Source organism: Catharus ustulatus, chromosome 34, assembly GCF_009819885.2.
Source record: "Catharus ustulatus isolate bCatUst1 chromosome 34, bCatUst1.pri.v2, whole genome shotgun sequence".
In the NCBI taxonomy this organism is placed as follows: Eukaryota; Metazoa; Chordata; class Aves; order Passeriformes; family Turdidae; genus Catharus; species Catharus ustulatus.
The window spans coordinates 641187-666290 of record NC_046254.1 but is presented as its reverse complement, the minus strand read 5'-3'; the positions used below and the strand labels follow the sequence as shown (position 1 = coordinate 666290).

The following is a 25104-nucleotide window of genomic DNA, read 5'->3' as shown; positions in this document are numbered from 1 at the left end:
GAAAAACGAAAAATGAAAAATGAAAAATAAAAAATGAAATAAAAAGAAGAAATAAAAAAAGAAAAAAGAAAATTAAAAAAAGAAATAATTTTTAAAAATTAAAATGAAAAATAAAAAATGAAATATGAAAAAGAAAAAAGAAAAAATACATAATAAAAACACAAAATAGAAAATAAAAAAATAAAAAGCAGACAGATAAAAAATAAAAATTAATTAATAAATACATAAAAATAAGAAATAAATAAAAATAAGAAATAAATAAAAAATAAGAAATAAATAAAAAAGAAAGGGGACTTGAGGGTTTGGGGGGATTTTTTTTTTATTTTTTGGGGAGGATTTTTTGGGGAATTTTTTTTTTTTATTTTTTGAATTTTTTTTTTTTTTTTTTTTGGGGGTGCCCCATCCCAGCGCTCCCAGTGCTCCCAGTGCTCCCAGTTCCCAAACTGGTCCCAGTCCCACGATTCCCCCACCCTATTTTACAGGATTTGGGGATTTTGGGGATGGATTTGGGGGTCCCGGGGATGGATTTGGGGGTCCCGGGGGTCTCACCCGAGTGGGGGGCGGGGTCCAGGTGTCCATTGAGCCCCTCCCATCCCCTCCCAGTGCTCCCAGTGCTCCCAGTTCCCAAACTGGTTCTGGTCCCACGATCCCCCCAGCGCACCCCAGGGGATTTGGGGATTTTGGGGATGGGTCTGGGGGTCCCGGGGGTGGATTTGGGGGGTCCCGGGGGTCTCACCCGAGTGGGGGGAGGGGCACAGGGCACAGTCCATGCCCCATCCCAGTGCTCCCAGTGCTCCCAGTTCCCAAACTGGTCCCAGTCCCACGATTCCCCCAGCGCACTTTACAGGATTTGGGGATTTTGGGGATGGATTTGGGGGTCCCGGGGATGGGTCTGGGGGTCCCAGGGGTCTCACCCGAGTTGGAGGCGGGGTCCAGGTGTCCATTGATCCCCTCCCATCCCCTCCCAGTGCTCCCAGTTCCCAAACTGGTTCCAGTCCCACGATCCCCCCAGCGCACTTTACAGGATTTGGGGATTTTGGGGATGGGTCTGGGGGTCCCGGGGATGGGTCTGGGGGTCCCAGGGGTCTCACCCGAGTGGGGGGCGGGGTCCAGGTGTCCATTGATCCCCTCCCATCCCCTCCCAGTGCTCCCAGTGCTCCCAGTGTTCCCAGTGCTCCCAGTGCTCCCAGTTCCCAAACTGGTCCCAATCCCACGATCCCCCCAGCGCACCCCAGGGGATTTGGGGATTTTGGGGATGGGTTTGGGGGTCCCAGGGATGGGTCTGGGGGTCCCGGGGACGGGTCTGGGGGTCCCGGGGGTCTCACCCGAGTGGGGGGTGGGGCACAGGCGTCCATTGAACCCCCTCCTATCCCCTCCCAGTGCTCCCAGTTCCCAAACTGGTTCTGGTCCCACGATCCCCCCAGCGCACCCCAGGGGATTTGGGGATTTTGGGGATGGGTCTGGGGGTCCCGGGGATGGATTTTGGGGGTCCCGGGGGTCTCACCCGAGTGTGGGGTGGGGCACAGGGCACAGTCCATCCCCCATCCCAGTGCTCCCAGTTCCCAAACTGGTTCCGGTCCCAGGATCCCCCCAGCGCACTTTACAGGATTTGGGGATTTTGGGGATGGGTTCGGGGGTCCCGGGGATGGGTCTGGGGGTCCCGGGGATGGATTTGGGGGTCCCGGGGGTCTCACCCGAGTGGGGGGCGGGGTCCAGGTGTCCATTGAACCCCCTCCCATCCCCTCCCAGTGCTCCCAGTGCTCCCAGTGCTCCCAGTGCTCCCAGTTCCCAAACTGGTCCCAGTCCCACGATTCCCCCAGCGCACTTTACAGGATTTAGGGATTTTGGGGATGGATTTGGGGGTCCCGGGAATGGGTCTGGGGGTCCCGGGGATGGGTCTGGGGTCCCGGGGGTCTCATCCGAGTGGGGGTGGGGTCCAGGTGTCCATTGAACCCCTCCCATCCCAGTGCTCCCAGTGCTCCCAGTTCCCAAACTGGTCCCAGTCCCACGATCCCCCCAGCGCACTTTACAGGATTTGGGGATTTTGGGGATGGGTTCGGGGGTCCCGGGGATGGGTCTGGGGGTCCCGGGGGTCTCACCCGACTGGGGGGTGGGACCCAGGTGTCCATTGAACCCCCTCCCATCCCCTCCCAGTGCTCCCAGTTCCCAAACTGGTCCCAGTCCCACGATCCCCCCAGCGCACTTTACAGGATTTGGGGATTTTGGGGATGGATTTGGGGATTTTGGGGATGGGTCTGGGGGTCCCGGGGATGGGTCTGGGGGTCCCGGGGGTCTCACCGGAGTGGGGGGCGGGGCACAGGGCACAGTCCATGCCCCATCCCAGTGCTCCCAGTTCCCAAACTGGTTCCAATCCCACGATCCCCCCAGCGCACCCCAGGGGATTTGGGGATTTTGGGGATGGGTCTGGGGGTCCCGGGGATGGGTCTGGGGTCCCGGGGATGGGTCTGGGGGTCCCAGGGGTGGGTCTGGGGGTCCCGGGGGTCTCACCGGAGTGGGGGGCGGGGCACAGCGCGCAGTCCATGCCCCACGCCTGCCCGTAGAGGCAGCAGCACTCCGTGTACGTCACCTGCCCCGCCCGCCGGGGCCGCCCGCACACCAGGTCCGGCCCCACCTCCTGCCAGCACACGGCCACCGACCCCTCTGCGGGCAGAAATTTGGGGAGGGGTCTCAGTTAGGGGAAGTCAGAACCCCCCAAAATTAACCTCGTAATGGGAAACCTAAAAAAAACCCCGTTAATGGGGGCCAAAGTGACCCCAAAACCTAAAAAACCCAAAATTCGGATTATCAGGTGATTCCAAAATCTCAGGTGAGTCCAGAAGACCCCCCTGGGGGGCGGAATTTGGGGAGGGGTCTCAGTTAGGGGGCGTCAGAACCCCCCAAAATTAAACCCGTGATGGGAAACCCCAAAAATCGCCGTTAATGGGGGACAAAGTGACCCCAAAACCTAAAAAATGTCATAATTGGGGACCACAGGTGACCCCAAAATCTCAGGTGAGTCCAGAGACGCCTCTGGGGGGCGGAATTTGGGGAGGGGTCTCAGTTACGGGGGGACTGAACCCCAAAAAAACGAAATCCGTTACGGGAAACCCCAAAAATCGCCGTTAATGGGGACCAAAGTGACCCCAAAATCTAAAAACCCCAAATTTGGATGATCAGGTGACCCCAAAATCCCAGATGAGACCCTTCTGGGGGGCGAAATTTGGGGAGGGGTCTCAGTTATGGGGGGGTGAACCCCAAAAATTGAAACCTGTGATGGGAAACCTAAAAAAAAACCCGTCCTAACCCCCTCAAAGCCGCTCTAAACCCGTCCTGACTCCCAAAATCCCCTCTAAACCCGTCCTAACTCCCCTAAATCTCCTCCTAAGCCCCTAAAACCGCTCCTAATTCCCCTTAAGCCCCTCCTAACTCCCCTAAATCCCGTCCTAACCCCCAAAATCCCTTCCTAACTCCTCTAAAACCTCTCCTAATTCCCCTAAATCCCGTCCTAACCCCCCTAAATCCCCTCTAAACCCCCTAAAATCTCCTCTAAACCCGTCCTAACCCCACTAAATCCCGTCCTAGCCCCCTAGATCCCCTCCTAACCCTTCCTAACCCCTCCAAATCCCCTCTAAACCTGTCCTAGATCCCCTAGATCGCCTCCTAAACCCCCAAAATCCCCTCCTAACCCCTTCTAATCCCCCCCAAATCTCATTTTAACCCCACAAAATTCCCTGTAAACCCCTCCTAATCCCTTTATACCTCTTCAAAATCCCTCCTAACTCCCCAAAATCCCCTTCTAGCCCTCGTAAATCCCATCCTAACCCCCTAAATCCCCTCCTAAACCCTTCTAACCCCCCGAAATATTTTCTTAACCCCTCAAAATCCCCTCTAAACCCCTCGTAACCCCCCTAAAGTCCCTCCTAACCCCCCTAAAACCCTTCCTAACCCCCTAAAACCCCTCCTAACCCCCTAAAATCCCTTCTAAACCCCTCGTAACTCCCCTAAAACCCCTCCTAACACCCCTAAATCCCATCCTAACCCCCCATAAACCCCTCCTAACCCCTCTAAAACCCCTCTTAACCCCCCAAAATCCCCTCCTAACCCCCTAAAATCCTCTCTAAACCCCTCCTAACCCCTCTAAAACCCCTCCTAACCCCCGTAAATCCCATCCTAACCCCCCAAAATCCCCTCTAAACCCTTCCTAACCCACTCAATCCCCTCCTAACCTCCCTAAAACCCATCCTAACCTCCCAAAATCCCCCCTAAACCTCTCCTAACCCCCGTAAATCCCCTCCTAACCCCCTAAAATCCCCTCTAAACCCCTCCTAACCCCCGTAAATCCCCTCTAAACCCCTCCTAACCCCCAAACCAGACTCCCCTCCCCAGCCCGGATTTTGGGGACCCCCCAGACCCACCCGGGCTGGACTCGTTGGCCACGCAGCGGCGCTGGGAGGGGTCCAGGACGAGCGGGGGGGCGCAGGAGCACAGGTACGAGCCCACCGTGTTGACACAGAGCCCGCCTAAGCACGGCTCAGACTCGGCCGCCGAGCACTCGTCGTTGTCTGGGGGGGAAAAATTTGGGGTTTGGGGGGTTTAAGGGGGGATTTGGGGAGGTTTAAAGGGGATTTTGGGGAAGTTTTGGGGGGATTTTGGGGGATTTTGGGAGATTTTGGGGGATTTTGGGGGGATTTTGGGAGGTTTAAGGGAGATTTGGGGTGATTTTGGAGGATTTGGGGGGATTTGGGGGAATTTGGGGGGATTTGGGGAGGTTTAAGGAGGATTTGGGGGGATTTTGGGAGGATTTGGGGGGGTTTAAGAGGATTTTTGGGGGATTTTGGGAGGTTTAAGGAGGATTTCGGGGGATTTTGGGGTAATTTGGAGGGAATTTTGGGGGAATTTGGGGGAATTTGGGGGGGAATTTGGGGAGATTTTTGGGGTTTAAGGAGGATTTGAGGGGATTTGGGGGGGATTTTGGGAGGTTTAAGGTGGATTTGGGGGGATTTTGGGGCATTTTTGGGGGATTTTGGGAGGATTTGGGGCGGTTTGGGGCCGTTTTGGGGGGTTTTAAGGCGGATTTTGGGGGTCAGGCACGGGTCCTGGCAGGTACAGACAGGTACAGACAGGTCCTGCTCCGGCAGGTCCTGGCAGGTACAGACAGACAGACATAGGTATAGACAGGCACAGGTATAGCCAGGTCCTGGCAGGTACAGACAGGCACAGACAGACACAGGTACAGCCAGGTCCTGGCAGGTTCAGACAGGTTCAGACAGGTCCTGGCAGGCCCCGGCAGGTCCTGGCAGGCACACACAGGTACAGACAGACAGGCACAGGTCCTGGCAGGTGTACACAGGCTCAGACAGGTTCAGACAGACACACACAGGTCCTGGCAGGTACAGACAGACACACACATGTAGACAGACACAGGTACAGCCAAGTCCTGGCAGGTCCTGGCAGGCACAAACAGGTCCCCGCAGGTCCTGGCAGGTACAGACAGGTATAGACAGAAACAGAGAGGTCCTGGCAGGTTCAGACAGGTTCAAACAGGTCCTGGCAGGTACAGCCAGACAGACACAGGTCCTGGCAGGTTCAGACAGACACAGCCAGGTCCTGGCAGGCACACACAGGTCCTGGCAGGTCCTGGCAGGTACAGACAGACAGACACAGTTACAGCCAGGTCCTAGTAGGTACACACAGGTACAGACAGACACAGGTCCTGGCAGGTTCAGACAGGTACAGCCAGGTCCTGGCAGGCACACGCAGGTCCCTACAGGTCCCGGCAGGTACAGACAGGTACAGACAGGCACAGACAGACACACACAGGTCCTGGTAGGCACACACAGGTCCTGACAGGTACAGACAGGTCCTGGCAGGTCCTGGCAGGCACACACAGGTCCTGGCAGCTCACCCACGCACTGCAGGTGCTGGCAGGCACACACAGGTACAGACAGACACACACAGGTCCTGGCAGGCACACACAGGTCCTGGCAGCTCACCCACGCACTGCAGGTGCTCCTGCTCGAAGTAGAAGCCGCTGGGGCAGTAGCAGCTGAAGGAGGCGGCGGTGTTGACACAGAGACCCCCCCGGCAGAGCGCGGGGGCGAACAGGGAACACTCATCCACGTCTGGGGGGGCAGGGACACCCCAAAAATCAGAGAGACCCCAAAAAATCACAGAGAGACCCCAAAACTCAGAGACCCCAAAAATCACAGAGACACCCCAAAACTCAGAAAGAGACCCCAAAAAAATCAGAGAGACCCCCCAAAGTCACAGGGACCCCCCTGGCAGAGCGCGGGGGCGAACAGCGAGCGCTCATCCACGTCTGGGGGACCCCAAAAATCAGAGAGAGACCCCAAAAAAATCAGAGAGACCCCAAAAAAATCAGAGAGAGACCCCAAAAAATCAGAGAGAGACACCCCCAAATCAGAGAGACCCCAAAAAATCCCAAAGACACCCGGAAGGGACAGGGACCCCCCCCAAAAATCAGAGAGACCCCCCCGGCAGAGCGCGGGGGCAAACAGAGAGCGCTCGTCCACATCTGGGGGACCCCAAAAATCAGAGAGACCCCAAAAAAATCAGAGAGACCCCAAAAATCAGAGAGAGACCCCCAAATCACAGAAAACCTCCTCGGGGGGCCTTGGAACCCTCCAGGAACTCCCCAAGGACAGGGGGGACACCGAGACCCCTCCAGAGACCCCCCAGAGACCCCCGAGGGACACGGGGAACCCCCCAGGGACCCCCCCAGACACCCCCCAAGGACAGGGGGGACACGGGGACCCCCCCAACCCCTCCCCCCAGGGACACCAGGACCCCCCAGTGACCCCTCAAGGACACGGAGACCCCCCCACAGACCCCCCAGAGACCCCCCCAAGGACAGGGGGGACACCGGGACCCCCCGCCAGGGGCATCGGGACACCCCCAGAGACCCCCCAGGCCCACCAGGGACCCTTCAGGGACCCCCCAGAGATCCCCCAGGGACACGGGGACCCCCCAAACCCCCCCTAGGGACACGAGGACCCCCCAAGGACTCCCCCAGAGACCCCCCAAGGACAGGGGGGACACCGGGACCACCCTCAAGGGACACAGGGACCCTCCCAGAGACCCCCCAGGGACACCCCCAGTGACCCCCCAGGCCCCCCAGGGACCCTTCAGGGACCCCCCCAAATCCCCCCAAGGGACACGGGGACCCCTCCAGAGACCCCCTCAGGGACCCCCCAAGGACAGGGGGGACACCGGGACCCCCCCAGAGACCCCCTAGAGACCCCCCAGGGACCCCCAGACACCCCCCCAGACACCCCCCCAAGGGTAGGGGGGACATCGGGACCCCCCCCAATGACACCCCAGGGACACGGGGACCCCCCCAAAACCCCCCCCCCCAGCGACACCAGGACCCCCCAAGGACCCCCCAGGACCACGGGGACCCCCCCAGAGACCCCCCCCAAGGACAGGGGGGACACTGAGACCCCCCCAGAGACCCCCAAGAACAGGGGGGACACCGGGACCACCCTCAAGGGACATAGGGACCCCCCCAGAGACCCCCCAGGACCCCCCAGAGACCCCCCAGGGACCACCAGGGACCCTCCAGAGACCCCCCAATGACACCCCAGGGTCACGGAGACCCCCCCCAACCCCCCCCAAGGGACACCAGGACCCCCCCAAGGACCCCCCAAGGACACGGGGACCCCCAAGGGATCCCCCCAGAGACCCCCCAGGATCCCCCAGGACCCCCCCAGAGACCCCCCCAGGACCCCCCAATGATCCTCTAGGGACACAGGGACCCCCCCGGGGCACCGGGATCCCCCCAGAGACCCCCCAGGGACACCCCCAATGACCCCCCAGGGCCACGGGGACCCACCGGGGACCCCCTAGAGACCCCCCAAGGACAGGGGGGACACCGGGACCCCCCCCCAGGGGCATCGGGACACCCCCAGAGACCCCCCAAGGACACGGGGACCCCCCAGAGACCCCCCAGAGACCCCCCAGACACCTCCAAGGACAGGGGGGACACCGGGACCCCCCCCAGAGACCCCCCAGGGACACCCCAGGGGACACCAGGACCCCCCCAAGGACCCCCCAAGGACACGGGGACCCCCCCAAACCCCCTCAAGGGACACGAGGACCCCCCAGAGACCCCCCCCAGACACCCCCAAGGACATGGGGGACACTGAGACCCCCCCCAGAGACCCCCCAGAGACCCCCCAGGACCCCCCAGGGACCCCCCAGCGACACCAGGACCCCCCCAAGGACCCCTCAAGGACTTGGGGACCCCCCAGGACCCCCCAAAGACCCCCCAGGACCCCCCCCCGTTGGGGTCTCACCTTTGGGGGGTCCCTGGGGGGTCTCGGGGACTCGGCCGGGCCCGTGGGGACACAGGGACACGTGACCCTCTGGGGGGACAAGGGGGGGACAAGGGGGGGTCAGAGACCCCAAAATTCTGTCCGGGACCCCCCCCCCCAAATTCTGCTCGGGGCCCTCCCCCAAATTTACCCCAAATCCCTCCCAAAATCCCCGAAATTTTCATCAAATCCCCCTCAAATTCCCTCAAAATCCAAAAAATTTCCCCTAAATTCACCCTCAAATCCCCAAAATTTCCCTCAAATCCATCTAAATCCCAAAAATTCCCCCAAAATTCCCCTCAAACCCATCCCAAATCCCAAAAATTCCCCCAAATCCCCCCCAAATCCATTCCAAATCCACCCTAAATTCCCCCACAAATCCCCAAAACTTCCCTCTAAATCCCAAAATTCCATCCCAAATCCACCTAAAATCCCCCTAAAACCCCAAAATTCCCCCAAAAATCCCCCAAAATCCCAACCCCAAATAATTTTAGGGTTTCTCTCACCTGTCTCAGGTGCGGGGCAGGGCTCCCCGGGGCACTGAGCCCCCCACGCCCACCCCAAATCCCCCCAAATCCCCAAAATCCCCCCTCAAATCCCTCTAAAATCCACAAAATTTCCCTCTAAAACCCCAAAAATCCCCAAAAATTCACCCTAAATCCGACCCCAAATAATTTTAGGATTTTTCTCACCTGTCCCAGGTGCGGGGCAGGGCTCCCCGGGGCACTGAGCCCCCCAGGCCCACCCCAAATCCCCCAAAATCCCCAAAATCCCCCCCGAATCCTTCCCCAAATCTCCCAAAACCCCCCTCAAATCCCCGAAATTTCCCTCTAAAACCCCAAAATTCCCCCACAAATTCCCCAAAAATCCCCCAAAAATCCGACCCCAAATAATTTTTGGGGTTTCTCTCACCTGTCCCAGGTGCGGGGCAGGGCATCGATCCCCCCAACGCCCACCCCAAATTCCCCCCAATCCCCTCTCAGAACCCCTCCAAATCCCCCCCAAATCCCTCAAAAATCCCCCTAAAATTCCCCAAAAACCCCAAAATCCCCCAAAAATCCCCCAAAATCCCAACCCCAAATAATTTTAGGGTTTCTCTCACCCGTCCCAGGAGCGGGGCAGGGCTCCCCGGGGCACTGCGCCCCCCACGCCCACCCCAAATCCCCACAAATCCCCCCTCAAATCCCCACTAAAATCCCCGAAATTTCCCCCTAAAACCCCAAAATTCCCCCAAAAATTCCCCCAAAAATCCCCCAAAAATCCCAACCCCAAATAATTTTAGGTTTTTTCTCACCTGTCCCAGGTGCGGGGCAGGGCTCCCCGGGGCACTGCGCCCCCCACGCCCACCCCAAATCCCCCCATATCCCCAAAATCCCCCCCAAAACCCCCCCAAAATCCCCGAAAATTCTCCCAAATCCTCCTAAAATCCCCCTAAAACCCCAAAATTCCCCCAAAAATCCCCCAAAATCAGACCCCAAATAATTTTAGGGTTTCTCTCACCTGTCCCAGGTGCGGGGCAGGGCACTGTGGCCCCCATGCCCACCCTAAATCCCCCAAAATCCCCCAAATCCCCCCCAAAATCCCTCTAAAATCCCCCCTAAAATCCCCCTAAAATCCCCCAAAAACCCCAAAATTCCCCCCAAAATCCCCCAAAATCCCAATCCCAAATAATTTTTGGGGTTTCCCTCACCTGTCCCAGGAGCGGGGCAGGGCTCCCCGGGGCACTGAGCCCCCCACGCCCACCCCAATTTCCCTCTCAACACCCCCCAAAATCCCCCCAAAATCCCCCTCAAAACCCCGAAATTTCCCCCTAAACCCCCAAAATTTCCCCAAAAAATCCCCCAATATTCCACCCCAAATAATTTTAGGGTTTCCCTCACCTGTTCCAGGAGCGGGGCAGGGCTCCCCGGGGCACTGAGCCCCCCACGCCCACCCCAGGCTGCAGCAGCACTGCGGGCGAGTCACGTTCGGGGCCAGGAGCCCGCAGGCTCGGCTGAAACACGAACCCAACCCGGGCGGGATTTGGGGGAAAATTTGGGGGATTTGGGGATTTTGGGGGATTTGTGGGGTCTGTGGGGTCGGGAGGGGCCCGCAGCGCCCCGTGACGGGGTCGAATTCCTGCCGGGAATCGGGGCACAGGCACAGGAAGGAGCCCTCGACGTTCTCGCAGCGCTCGGCCCCACAAACGCCGCGGAGGGTCTGGCACTCGTCCACGTCTGTGGGGTTTTTTTGGGGTTTAGGATTTGGGGTTTGGGGTTTGGGAATTGGGGGATTTGGGATTTGGGGTTTGGAGGATTTGGGTTTGGGGTTTGGGGGATTTGGGGTTTTGGGTTTGGGGTTTGGGGATTTGGGATTTTTGGGGTTTGGGGTTTTTGAGGTTTGGGATTTGGGGTGGACACTCGGCCCCACAAACGCCGTGGAGGGTCTGGCATTCATCCACGTCTGTGGGGTTTTTTTGGGGTTTTTGGGGTTTCAGGGTTTTTGGAGTTTTGGTGGTTTGGGGGATTTGGGTTTGGGGTTTTGGGTTATTTGGCGTTTGGGGGATTTGGAGTTTGGGTGTTTGGGAATTTGGGGTTTGGGATTTGGGGTTTGGTGTTTGGGGGATTTGGGGTTTAGGATTTGGGGTTTGGGGGATTTGGTATTTGGGGATTGGGGTATTTGGGATTTGGGGTTTGGGGTGGGCACTCGACCCCACAAACGCCGCTGAGGGTCTGGCACTCGTCCACATCTGTGGGGTTTTTTTGGGGGTTTTTGGGGTTTAGGATTTGGGGTTTGGGGATTTGGGGATTTGGGGTTTGGGGTTTTTGGGGTTTGGGGGATTTGCAGTTTGAGAATTTGGGGATTTGGGGTTTGGGGAATTTGGAATCGGGACACTGGGATGGATTTGGGGACACAGGGACTGGGTTTTTGTTGTCCCCAGGGTTGGTGGCCGTACCCACGCAGTGATGGCCATGCCGGGTGGTCTTGTAGCCCGGGTCGCAGGGACTGGGATGGGATGGGATGGGACTGGGCACACTGGGATGGGTTTGGGGACACAGGGACTGGGTTTTTGTTGTCCCCAGGGTTGATGGCCATGTCCCCAGGGTTGGTGACCGTACCCACGCAGTGGTGGCCGTGCCGGGCAGTCTCATAGCCCGAGTCGCAGGGACTGGGATGGGATGGGATGGGATGGGACTGGGGACACAGGGACTGGGTTTTTGTTGTCCCCAGGGCTGGTGGCCATGTCCCCAGGGGTTGGTGGCCGTACCCACGCAGTGGTGGCCGTGCCGGGCGGTCTCGTAGCCCGGGTCGCAGGCGCACTGGAAGGAGCCGGGCAGGTTGTGGCAGGTGGCGTGGGGGCCGCACAGGGTCCCGTTGGAGCACTCGTCCACGTCTGGCACGGGGGACACCGGGGGTTGGGGACATCCCGAGGGACGTGGCCACCCCAGGGATGGACTTTGTCCCCCTGTGACATCCCAGTCCAACCCAGTCCAGTCCAGTCCATCCCAGTCCATCCCAGTCCAGTCCAGTCCAGTCCAGTCTCTGTGTCCATCCCAGTCCATCCCAGTCCAGCCCAGTCCAGCCCAGTCCCTGTGTCCATCCCAGTCCAGCCCAGTCCATCCCAGTCCCTGTGTCCATCCCAGTCCAGTCCAGTCTCTGTGTCCATCCCAGTCCATCCCAGTCCAGCCCAGTCCATCCCAGTCCCTGTGTCCATCCCAGTCCAGTCCAGTCTCTGTGTCCATCCCCGTCCAGCCCAGTCCAGTCTCTGTGTCCATCCCAGTCCATCCCAGTCCAGCCCAGTCCAGTCTCTGTGTCCATCCCAGTCCAGCCCAGTCCATCCCAGTCCAGTCTATCCCAGTCCAGTCCAGTCCAGTCCAGCCCAATCCCTGTGTCCCAAACCCAACCCCAATCCAAATCCCCAATCCCAAATCTTCAATCCCCAATCTCAAATCCTTGATCCCCCATCCCCAATCCCCAATCCCAATCCCCAATCCCAATTCCCATTCCCAGCCCCTCACCGACGCAGTCCCCGCCGTCTCCGTGCTGGAATCCCGGCTGGCACTCGGGAACAATCCCAATCCCCAATCCCAACCCCAATCCCCAATCCCAATCCCAATCCCAACCCCATTCCCACCCCCAGCCCCTCACCGATGCAGTCCCCGCCGTCTCCGGGCCGGAATCCCAGCTGGCACTCGGGAACAATCCCAAATCCCAATCCCAATCCCAATCCCAAATCCCAACCCCAATCCCCAATCCCCATTCCCAATCCCAGCCCCTCACCGATGCAGTCCCCGCTGTCCCCGGGCCGGAATCCCGGCTGGCACTCGGGAACGCAGCGATAGGAGCCCGGGATGTTCTCGCAGCGCTGGGCCCCGCACAGCCCGGCCCCGTACTCCTGGCACTCGTCCACATCTGGGAACGGGATCAGCGCCGTCAGGGACATCGGGATGGGGACACCCAGAGCCCCGGCTCCGACCCCTGGACTGTGCCGATCCCAATGTTCCCATTCCCATCCCAGTCCACATTCCCATCCTGGTCTCCCAGTGCCGATCCCAATGTTCCCATCCCATCCCAGTCCACGTTCCTATCCCGGTCTCCCTGTGCCCATCCCAATCCCAATATCCCCATTTCCTCATCCCAATCCCATGTCCCATATCCCCATTCCCATCACCATCTCAATATCCCGATGTTACCATTCTCATCCCAGTCTCCATCCCAACCCCAGTCCCAACCCCAATCCCAATCCCAACCCCAATCCCAATCCCAATCCCAACCCCATTCCCATCCCAATCCCAATATCCCCATATCCTCTTCCCAATCCCCATCCCATATGCCCATTCCCATCCCAGTCGCCATTTCCATCCCAGTCCCCATATCCCTGTATTCCCAATATCTCCATCCCAGTATCCACATCCCCAATCCCATACCCCATATCCCAATCCCAACCCCAATCCCAGACTCTGATTGATGAAGCCCCCGCCATCCCCAGGCCGGAATTCCGGCTGGCACTCGGGAACCATCCCAATCCCCAATCCCAATCCCAAATTCCCAATCCCCTATTCCAAATCCCAATCCCAAATTCCCAATCCCCAATCCCCAATCCCAATCTCCAATCCTAAATCCCAATCCCCAATCCCCATTCCCAGCCCCTCACCCATGCAGTCCCTGTGTCCATCCCAATCTCCAACCCCAAATCCCCAACCCCAATCCCAAATCCCAATCCCCAATCCCAATCCCCATTCCCAATCCCAGTCCCTCACCGATGCAGTCCCCGCTGTCCCCGGGCCGGAATCCCGGCTGGCACTCGGGAACGCAGCGATAGGAGCCCGGGATGTTCTCGCAGCGCTGGGCCCCGCACAGCCCGGCCCCGTACTCCTGGCACTCGTCCACGTCTGGGAACGGGATCAGCACCGTCAGGGACATCCCAAAGCATGGATCCCAAAACACTGAGCCCAAACCGCTGATCCCAAACCGCGGATCCCAGAACACTGATCCCAAACCACTGATCCCAAAACATTGATCCTGAAACACTGATCCCATCCCATCAGACCCCATTCCTATTCCCATTCCCATTCCCATTCTCATTCCCCCATCCCCATTCCCAATCCCATCCCCATTCCCAATCCCAATCCCATCCCAATCCCATTCCCATTCCCGTTCCTGTTCCCATTCCCATTCCAAATCCCCCATTCCCATTCCCCCAATCCCAATCCCAATCCCAATCCCATCCCATTCCCATCCCCACTCCCATCCCAATCCCAATCCCATTCCCATTCCCATTCCCATTTCCATTCCCACCCCATTCCCATTCCCATTCCCATTCCCAATCCCAATCGTATTCCCAATCCCAATCCCATTCCCACTCCCATTCCCAATCCCAATCCCATTACCACTCCCATTCCCAATCCCATTCCCATTCCCAATCCCATTCCCAATCCCAATCATCCCATTCCCATCCCAATCCCATCCCCAATCCCAATCCCATTCCCAATCCCGTTCCCATTCCCATCCCCATCCCATCCCATCCCATCCCATCCCATCCCATCCCATCCCATCCCATCCCATCCCATCCCATCCCATCCCATCCCATCCCATTCCCATTCCTATTCCTATTCCCATTCCCATTCCCCTATTCCCATTCCCATCCCCATCCCCATTCCAATCCCAATCCCAATCCAATCCCCATCCCAATCCCAATCCCCCATTCCAATCCCGTTCCCGTTCCCTATCCCGTTCCCGCTGTCCCCTGACCGCGGCACTCGGCCTTGGCGTCGTCGGTTCGGAACCCGGCCGGGCACTGGCACTGGAACGAGCCCTCGGTGTTGAGGCAGCGCCCGCCGGCGCAGACGGAACCGCGCTGGCACTCGTCCACGTCTGGGATTGGGGATTGGGGGTTTGAGATTTGGGATTGGGATTGGGATTGGGATTGGGATTGGGATTGGGATTGGGATTGTGGTTTGGGGTTTGGAATTTGGGGTGGGTGTGACGCCCGCCGGCACAGACGGAACCGTGCTGGCACTCGTCCACGTCTGGGATTTGGGATTGGGATTTGGGGTTGGGATTTGGGATTGGAGTTGGGTTTGGGATTTGGGATTTGGGTGGGTGTGGTGCCCGCCAGCACAGATGGAACCGCGCTGGCACTCGTCCACGTCTGGGATTGGGATTTGGGATTGAGATTTGGGATTGGGATTGGGATTTGGGATTGGGATTTGGGATTTGGGATTTGGGATTTGGGGATTGGGATTGGAGTTGGGTTTGGGATTTGGGGTTTGGGCGTTTGGGATTTGGGGATTGGGGTGGGTGTGGCGCCCGCCGGCGCAGATGGAACCACGCTGGCACTCGTCCATGTCTGGGATTGGGATTTGGGATTGGGATTTGGGATTGGGATTTGGGGTTTTTTGGGATTTGGGGTTTTTTGGGATTTGGGATTTGGGGTTTGGGATTGGGGATTTGCCAGGTGTGTCCCAGGTGTCCCCAGCTGTCCCCAGGTGTCCCCACGTGTGTCCCCAGGTGCCCCCAGGTGCCCCCAGGTGTGTCCCCAGCTGTCTCCAGCTGTCCCCAGCTGTCCCCACACACCGGCGCAGGCGTTGCCCTCGGCCGTGGCTCGGTAGCCGTCGGCGCAGACGCAGCGGAAGGATCCGGCCGTGTTCACGCACTCGCCGTGCGGGAAGCAGAACTCGCCCTCCAGGCACTCGTTGACGTCTGTGGGGCCACCAAAATGTCACCCGGGGGCTGGTGGCACCTCCCAGGTGTCCCCAGGGGTGACCCCGCTCACCCTGGCAGGAGGTGGCCCCGGCGGTGGCGCGGTAGCCGCGGTGGCACTCGCAGCGGAAGGAGCCGGGTGTGTTGAGGCAGCGGCCGTGGGGGCCACAGGGGGAGCCCCCCGAGCACTCGTCCACGTCTGGGGGACATCGGGGGGACATTGGGGACATCAGGGTCACCAGGGGGACATTGGGGACATCAGGGGTGGTGGCCACAGGAGTTATGGGGTCCACAAGTCCCCCAAACCATGGTGACCCCAAATTATGGTGACCCCAAATTATGGTGACCCCAAATTATGGTGATCCCAAGTTCTTGTCCACTTTTAGGGGACATCGGGGTCACCAGGGGACTTTGGAGACATCGGGGGTGGTGGCCACAGGAGTTATGGGGTCACCAAGTCCCCCAAGCCATGGTGACCCAAGTTATGGTGGCCCTGAGCACTCGTCCATGTCTGGGGGACAGCGGGGGGACATTGGGGGGACATTGAGGACATCAGGGGACATTGGGGACAGCAGGGGTGGTGGCAGCAGGAGTTACGGGGTCCCCAAGTCCCCCAAGCCATGGTGACCCCAAATTATGGACCCCAAGTTCTTGTCCACATCTGGGGGACATTGGGGACATCAGGGGGACACTGGGGACATCGGGGTCACCAGTGGGACACTGGGGACATCGGGGGTGGTGGCCACAGGAGTTATGGGGTCCCCAGGTCACCCAAGCCATGATGACCCCAAGTTATGGTGGCCCTGAGCACTCGTCCACGTCTGGGGGACAGCAGGGGGACACTGGGGACATTGGGGGGACATCCAGGTCACCAGGGGGACATTGGGGACAGCAGGGGTGGTGGCAGTAGGAGTTACAGGGTCACCAAGTCCCGCCAAGCCAAGGTGACCCCAAATTATGGTGACTCCAAGTTATGGTGACTCCGAGTTCTTGTCCACTTTTAGAGGACATTGGGGCCGCCAGGGGGACATTGGGGACATTGGGGTCATCAGGGAACATTGGGGACATCAGGGGTGGTGGTCACAGGAGTTACGGGGTCACCAAGGCCCCCAAGCCATGGTGACCCCAAATTATGGACCCCAAGTTCTTGTCCACATCTGGGGGACATTGGGAACATCAGAGGGGCATTGGGGACATCATGGGGACATTGGGGACATTGGGGTCACCAGGGGGACATTGGGGACATCAGGGGTGGTGGCAGCAGGAGTTACGGGGTCCCCAAGTCCCCCAAGCCATGGTGACCCCATAACAGAGTGACCACAAGCCATGGTGACCATCAGTTCTTGTCCACATCTAGGGGACATTGGAGTCACTAGGGGGACATTGGGGACATCAGGGGGACATTGGGGACATCAGGGGTGGTGGCCACAGGAGTTACAGGGTCCTCAAGTCCCCCCAAGCCATGGTGACCCCAAATTATGGTGACCCCAAGTTCTTGACCACGTCTGGGGGACATTGGGGACATCAGGGGGACATTGGGGTCACCAGGGGGACATTGAGGTCACCATAGGGGCACTGAGGACATCAGGGGGACATCAGGGACATCAGGGAACATTGGGGACAGCAGGGGTGATGGTCACAGGAGTTACGGGGTCCCCAAGTCCCCCAAACCATGGTGACCCCAAATTATGGTGGCCACAAGCCGTGGTGACCACAAGTTCTTGTCCACTTTTAGGGGACATCGGGGCCACCAGGGGGACATTGGGGACATCAGGGAACATTGGGGACAGCAGGGGTGGTGGCAGCAGGAGTTACGAGGTCCCCAAGTCCCCCAAGCCATGGTGACCCCAAATTATGGACCCCAAGTTCTTGTCCACATCAGGGGGACATTGGGGACATCGGGGGGACATTGGGGACACCAGGGGACATTGGGGACATCAGGGGTGGTGGCCACAGGAGTTACGGGGTCACCAGGTCACCCAAGCCAAGGTGACCCAAGTTATGGTGGCCCTGAGCACTCGTCCACATCTGGGGGACAGTGGGGGGACATTGGGGACATCAGGGTCAACAGGGGGACATCGAGGTCACCAGGGGGACGTGGGGACATCAGGGGGACATGGGGACATGAGGGGTGGTGGTCACAGGAGTTATGGAGTCACCAAGTCCCCCCAAGCCATGGTGACCCCAAATTATGGCGACCCCAAATTATGGCGACCCCAAATTATGGTGATCCCAAGTTCTTGTCCACTTTTAGGGGACATTGGGGTCACCAGGGGGACATTGGGGACATTGGGGTCACCAGGGGACATTGGGGACAGCAGGGGTGGTGGCCACAGGAGTCATGGGGTCTCCAACTCCCGCCAAACCATGGTGACCCCAAATTATGGACTCCAAGTTCTTGTCCACATCTAAGGGACATTGGTGTCACCAGGGGGACATCAGGGACATCAGGGGGACATCGGGGTCACCAGGGGGACGTGGGGACATCAGGGGTGGTGGCCACTGGAGTTACAGGGTCACCAAGTCCCCCCAAGCCAAGGTGACCCCAAACCATGAGGACTCCATGGGGTGGTGACACCATACACTCGTCTAAGGGGACCCTGGTGACACACAGGTGACACACAGGTGACACTGGGGGGACACAGGTGACACAGATGAGGTGACACACAGGTGACACTGAGTTGACACGGGTGAGGTGACACACACGTGCCTCAGGTGCCCCAGGTGTCACACAGGTGATATTAATGACACACAGGTGACATTAATGACACACAGATGACACCCAGGTGACACAGGTGCCACCCGTACCTGCACAGTGCCCCTGACGCAGGTGACACAGGTGACACAGGTGACACAGGTGACATTAATGACACCCAGGTGACACACAGGTGCCCCAGGTGACACAGGTGTCACACAGGTGTCCCCGTACCTGCGCAGCGCCCCTGGCGCGGGTGACACAGGTGACACAGGTGACAATAATGACACACAGGTGACGCAGGTGACATTAATGACACACAGGTGTCACGCAGGTGTCCCCGTACCTGCGCAGCGCCCCTGGCACAGGTGACAGAGGTGACAGTAATGTCACACAGGTGACACAGGTGTCACCCAGGTGTCACCCAGGTGTCCCAGGTGTCCCCATACCTGTGCAGCGCCCCTGGCGCAGGTGACACAGGTGACATTAATGACACACAGGTGTCACACAGGTGTCAAACAGGTGTCACACAGGTGACACAGGTGTCACACAGGTGTCACCCAGGTGTCACCCAGGTGTCACCCAGGTGTCCCCGTACCGGCGCAGCGCCCTGGTGCAGGTGCCCCAGGTGACACACAGGTGACATTAATGACACACAGGTGTCACACAGGTGTCCCCGTACCTGCGCAGTGCCCCTGGTGCAGGTGACACAGGTGACACAGGTGACATTAATGACACCCAGGTGTCCCAGGTGTCCCCGTACCTGCGCAGCGCCCCTGGCACAGGTGCCCCAGGTGACATTAATGACACACAGGTACCCCAGGTGTCACCCAGGTGTCACCCAGGTGTCCCAGGTGTCCCCGTACCTGCGCAGCGCCCCTGGCGCGGGCTGAAGCCGTCGGGGCAGGGCTGGCACCGGAAGGACCCCGCGGTGTTGACGCACTCCTGGCCCGGGCACGCCAGGTGGTTCTCGCACTCGTCGATGTCTGAGGGGACAGCGGGGACAGCGGGGACATTGGGGACATTGGGGACAGTGGGGACATTGAGGGGACCACTGGGGACATTGAGGGGACACTGGGGACATTGAGGGGACACTGGGGACATTGGGGACATTGGGGGGGCATTGGGGACATTGGGGCGAGTGGGGACACCGAGGGGACACAGAGCCGTGGTGACCCCACAATGGTGACCCCAGGTCGTGGTGACCTCAGAGCACAGAGCCTTTCCCCCACTGTCCCCCCAGTCCATCCGAGTCCTTCCCAGTTCATCCCAGTTCCCCCCAATCCCATCCCAGTCCATCCCATTCCCATCCCAGTCCCTCCCAGTTTATCCCAGTCCCATCCCAGTCCCTCCCAGTTCCCTCCCAGTTCCCCCCAGTCACATCCCAATCCCATCCCAGTCCCTCCCAGTCCCATCCCAGTCCCCACCAATCCCATCCCAGTCCCTCCCATTCCCTCCCAGTTTATCCCAGTCCCATCCCAATCCCTGCCAGTCCATCCCAGTCCCCCCCATTCCCATCCCAGTCCCTCCCAGTCCATCCCAGTCCCCCCACTCCCCTCCCAGTCTATCCCACTCCCACCCCAGTCCCTCCCAGTCCCTCCCAGTCTATCCCAGTTCCCCACCCTGGCAGGGCCGCTGTCCCCCGTAGCCCCGGTACCCCGCCGGGCAGACGCACTCGTAGCCCCCGGGCCGGTTCTCGCAGCGCCCGTGGGCACAGGGGGAGGGCACCTGGGAACACTCGTCCACATCTGAGAACGGGTGAGAACAGGTGAGAGGGAACAGGTGAGAACGGGTGGGGACAGGTGGGGACAGGTGAGCACAGGTGAGAGCAGGTGAGAACAGGTGAGAACAGGTGAGAACAGGTGGGGACAGGTGAGAACAGGTGGGGACAGGTGAGCACAGGTGACAACAGGTGAGAACAGGTGGGAACAGGTGAGAACGGGTGAGAACAGGTGAGCACAGGGCGAGGGCACCTGGGAACACTCGTCCACATCTGAGAACAGGTGGGGACAGGTGAGAGGGAACAGGTGAGAACAGGTGGGGACAGGTGGGGACAGGTGAGCACAGGTGAGAACAGGTGAGAACAGGTGAGCACAGGTGAGATCAGGTGAGATCAGGTGAGATCAGGTGAGAACAGGTGAGATTTGGAGGGCACAGGTGAGAACAGGTGAGAACAGGTGAGATTTGGGGGGCACAGGTGAGAGGGCACAGGTGAGAGTACAGGTGGGCACAGGTGAGGTTTGGATGGGGTTTGGGTGTGCCCAGATGTGCCAAGGTGTAACCCAGGTGTGTCCCAGGTGTATCCCAGGTGTGCCCAGGTGTATCCCAGGTGTCTCCAGGTGTGCCCAGGTGTGCCCAGGTGTGCCCAGGTTCCCCCAGGTGTGCCCAGGTGCCCCCCAGGTGCATCCCAGGTGTATTTCAGGTGCCCCCAGGTGCCCCCAGGTGTGCCCAGGTGCTCCTAGTTGTGCCCAGGTGTATCTCAGGTGTACCCCAGGTGTCCCCAGGTGCCCCCAGGTGTGCCCAGGTGCCCCCAGGTGTGCCCAGGTGTATCCCAAGTGTGCCCAGGTGCCCCCAGCTGTGCCCAGCTGTGCCCAGCTGTGCCCAGCTGTGCCCAGGGTCCCCAGGTGTATCTCAGGTGTGCCCAGGTGCCCCCAGGTGTATCTCAGGTGTGCCCAGGTGTACCCCAGGTGTATCCCAGGTGCCCCCAGGTGTGCCCAGGTGCGCTCACCTCTGCACTCGGTGCCCGCAGGCCCGGATGTGAACCCCTCCCCGCAGATGCACCGGAAACTTCCCTGGGAATTCTCACAGCGGCCCGGGGAGCACGGCGGGGGCACCTGGCGGCACTCGTCGATGTCTGCGGGCACAGGTGAGCTCAGGTGAGCTCAGGTAACGGGAACAGGTGAGCTCAGGTGGGCACAGGTGAGCTCAGGTAATGGGGACAGGTGAGCTCAGATGGGCACAGGTGATGGGGACAGGTAAGGGGCACAGGTGAGCTCAGATGGGCACACGTAGCGGGGACAGGTAAGGGGCACAGGTGAGCTCAGGTGGGTTCAGGTGGGCACAGGTGATGGGGACAGGTAATAGGGACAGGTGAGCTCAGGTAAGGGGGACAGGTGAGCTCAGGTGAGCTCAGGTGAGCTCAGGTGGGTTCAGGTGGGTTCAGGTGATGGGGACAGGTAAGGGGCACAGGTGAGCTCAGGTGGGCACAGGTGATGGGGACAGGTGATGGGGACAGGTAATAGGGACAGGTGAGCTCAGGTAAGGGGGACAGGTGGGCACAGGTGAGCTCAGGTGAGCTCAGGTGGGTTCAGGTAAGGGGGACAGGTGGGCACAGGTGAGCTCAGGTGAGCTCAGGTGGGTTCAGGTAAGGGGGACAGGTGGGCACAGGTGAGCTCAGGTGAGCTCAGGTGGGTTCAGGTAAGGGGGACAGGTGGGCACAGGTGAGCTCAGGTGGGTTCAAGGGAGCTCAGGTAACAGGGACAGGTGAGCTCAGGTAAGCAGAAGTGACAGGAACATGTGGGCACAGGTGAGCTCAGGGGAGCTCAGGAGAGATCAGGTAACGGGAACACGTGAGCTCAGGTGGGCACAGGTGATGGGGACAGGTAAGGGGCACAGGTGAGCTCAGGTGAGCTCAGGTGAGCTCAGGTAACAGGGACAGGTGAGCTCAGGTAGGCAGAAGTGACAGGAACATGTGGGCACAGGTGAGCTCAGGTGGGCACAGGTGATGGGGACAGGTAAGGGGCACAGGTGAGCTCAGGTGGGTTCAGGGGAGCTCAGGTACCGGGGACAGGTGAGCTCAGGTGAGTTCAGATAACAGGGACAGGTGAGCTCAGGTGTGCACAGGTGGGCACAGGTGATGGGGACAGGTAAAGGGGACACGTGAGCTCAGGTAATGGAGACAGGTGAGCTCAGGTGAGCTCAGGTGAGCTCAGGTAACAGGGACAGGTGAGATCAGGTGGGTACAGGTGATGGGGACAGGTAAGGTGAGTTCAGGTAGGCAGAAATGACAGGGACACGTGGGCACAGATGAGCTCAGGTGAGCACAGGGGAGCTCAGGTGAGCACAGGGGAGCTCAGGTGAGCACAGGGGAGATCAGGTGGGCACAGGTAATGGGGACGGGTGTGCACAGGTGAGCTTGGGTGGGTTCAGGGGAAATCAGGTAAGGGGCACAGGTGAGCTCAGGTGGGTTCGGGGGAGCTCAGGTGAGATATGGGGTGATCAGGTAATGGGGACAGGTGTGCACAGGTAATGGGGACAGGTGAGCTCAGGTAGGCAGAAGTGACAGGAACATGTGGGCACAGGTGAGCTCAGGTGGGCACAGGTGATGGGGACAGGTAAGTGGGACAGGTGAGCTCAGGTGAGCTCGGGTGAGCTCAGGTGAGCTCAGGTAACAGGGACAGGTGAGCTCAGGAGGGTTCAGGGGAGCTCAGGTAATGAGGACAGGTGAGCTCAGGTGGGCACAGGTGAGCTCAGATAACAGGGACAGGTGAGTTCAGGTGAGCTCAGGTGAGCTCAGGGGAGATCAGATGAGCTGAGGTAAGGGGCACAGGTGAGCTCAGGTGGGCACAGGTAACAGGGACAGGTGGGCTCAGGTGAGGTCAGATAACCGGGACAGGTGAGCTCAGGTGGGCACAGGTGATGGGGACAGGTAAGGGGCACAGGTGAGCTCAGGTAATGGGGACAGGTGAGCTCAGGTGGGCACAGGTAACGGGCACAGGTACTCCCCCAAGACCCCCTGAAACCTCCCCAAATCCTCCCCAAAAACCCCCCAAAAAATCGCCCCAAAATCCCCCATAAATCCCCCCATAAAACCAAAAAAAACCCCCAAAACCCCAAAATCCTCCCAAATCCCCCCAAAATTTCCCCCCAAGACCCCTCCCCACTCACCCGCACAATGGGTACCCCCAGAACCCCTCAAATCACCCCCCAAAACCCCCCAAATATCCCCAAACCCCCCAAATTCCCCCCTAAACACCCCCAAAAAACCCCAAAACACCTCCAAAAAAGACCCCAAAAAACCCCCAAATCCCCCAAAATGTCCCAAAATCCCAAATCCTTCACTCACCCACGCAGTGAGTGCCCTGGGGGCTCAGCCAGAAGCCCCCCGAGACCCCCTCAAACCTCCCCAAATTCCCCAAAACCCCCCCAAAAATCCCCTGAAACCCCCCAAAACCCCCCAAAAAAACCCCCAAAACCCCCCAAAAATCCCCTAAAAAACCTCAAAAAAAACCCAAAAACCCAAAAAAAACCCCAAAATCCCCCCAAAATTTCCCCCCGAGACCCCTCCCCACTCACCCACACCATGGGTACCCCCAGAACCCCTCAAATCCCCCCCAAAACCCCCCAAATATCCCCAAACCCCCCCCAAAATCCCCTAAAAAAAACCCCCAAAAAACCCAAAAAAACCCAAAAAAACCCCAAAAAACCCAAAATCCCTCAAAATCCCCCCAAAATTTCCCCCCGAGACCCCTCCCCACTCACGCACTCAGCCAGAAACCCCCCAAGACCCCCAGAAACCTCCCCAAATCCCCAAAACCCCTCTAAAATCCCCCCAAAAATCCCCTAAAAAAACCCCAAAAATCCCCTAAAAACCCCAAAAAAAACCCCAAAATCCCCCCAAATGTCCCAAAATCCCAAATCCTTCACTCACCCACGCAGTGAGTGCCCTGGGGGCTCAGCCAGAAGCCCCCCCGGCACACGCAGGTGTAGCCCCCTCCCCCCCGGGGCACGCAGCGCCCGGGGCCGCACACGGACGGGTCCCGGAGGCACGGGGACACTGCGGGATTTTGGGGGTGAAATTATGGGATTTTGGGTAATTTGTAGGATTTATGGGATTTATGGGATTTGGAGGCACGGGGACACTGCGGGGTTGGGGTGAAATTATGGGATTTGGGGTAAATTATGGGATTTGGGATCGGGATCGTGTCCCGGAGGCACGGGGACACTGCGGGGTTTGGGGGAAAATTAGGGGATTTTGGGGAATTTATGGGATTTTGGGTAAATTATGGGATTTATGGGATTCCAGGACACACGGGGACACTGCGGGATTTTGGGGTAAATTTATGGGATTTTGGGGAATTTATGGGATTTATGGGTTTTATGGGATTTGGGGTCCCGGAGGCATGGCTGGATTTTGGGGGAAAATCAAGGGATTTTGAGTAAATTATGGGATTTTGGGGAATTTATGGGATTTGGGATCGGGATCGTGTCCCGGAGGCATGGGGACACTGCGGGGTTTGGGGGAAAATTGGGGGATTTTGGGCAATTTACGGGATTTTGGGCAATTTATGGGATTTGGGGTCTCGGAGGCACAGGGATACTGCGGGATTTTGGGGTGAATTTAGGGGATTTTGGGGAATTTATGGGATTTATGGGATCCCAGGACACACGGGGACACTGTGGGATTTGGAGTGAAATTATGGGATTTAGGGGAATTTATGGGATTTATGGGATTTATGGGATTTTGGATCGGGATCGGGTCCCGGAGACACTGGGACACTGCGAGGTTTAGGGGAAAATTATGGGATTTGGGGCAATTTATGGGATTTATGGGATTTATGGGATTTGGGGTCCTCGAGGAATGGCTGGATTTTGGGGGAAAATCAGGGGATTTTGGGCAATTTATGGGATTTTGGATCGGGATCGGGTCCTGGAGGCACTGCGGGATTTGGGGTGAAATTATGGGATTTTGGGCAATTTATGGGATTTTGGGCAATTTATGGGATTTGGAGGCAGGGGGACACTGTGGGGTTTGGGGGAAAATTATGGGATTTTGGGGAATTTATGAGATTGATGGGATTTATGGGATTTGGGGTCCCGGAGGCACGGGGACACTGCGGGATTTTGGGGAAAATTATGGGATTTATGGGATTTATGGGATTTGGAGGCACGGGG

General features: G+C 58.6%; 1 protein-coding gene across 1 annotated transcript in view; it reads right to left on the bottom strand.

Moving 5' to 3' along the window:
- The window catches only part of LTBP4 (latent transforming growth factor beta binding protein 4), a 62931-nt gene that overhangs the window by 14235 nt on the left and 23592 nt on the right, over positions 1 to 25104 (bottom strand). Inside the window, exons 10-25 of the mRNA XM_033083868.1 lie at positions 23861 to 23986; positions 20939 to 21064; positions 19833 to 19958; positions 19077 to 19196; positions 15589 to 15714; positions 15390 to 15515; positions 14565 to 14687; positions 13574 to 13705; positions 12594 to 12725; positions 11581 to 11706; positions 10214 to 10549; positions 9436 to 9510; positions 8316 to 8384; positions 5994 to 6122; positions 4416 to 4562; positions 2509 to 2661 (exon numbers count right to left, since the gene is read on the bottom strand). Coding sequence (XP_032939759.1) covers positions 2509 to 2661; positions 4416 to 4562; positions 5994 to 6122; positions 8316 to 8384; positions 9436 to 9510; positions 10214 to 10549; positions 11581 to 11706; positions 12594 to 12725; positions 13574 to 13705; positions 14565 to 14687; positions 15390 to 15515; positions 15589 to 15714; positions 19077 to 19196; positions 19833 to 19958; positions 20939 to 21064; positions 23861 to 23986 — 2172 coding nt within the window. The remainder of the gene's footprint in view (positions 1 to 2508; positions 2662 to 4415; positions 4563 to 5993; positions 6123 to 8315; positions 8385 to 9435; positions 9511 to 10213; positions 10550 to 11580; positions 11707 to 12593; positions 12726 to 13573; positions 13706 to 14564; positions 14688 to 15389; positions 15516 to 15588; positions 15715 to 19076; positions 19197 to 19832; positions 19959 to 20938; positions 21065 to 23860; positions 23987 to 25104) is intronic.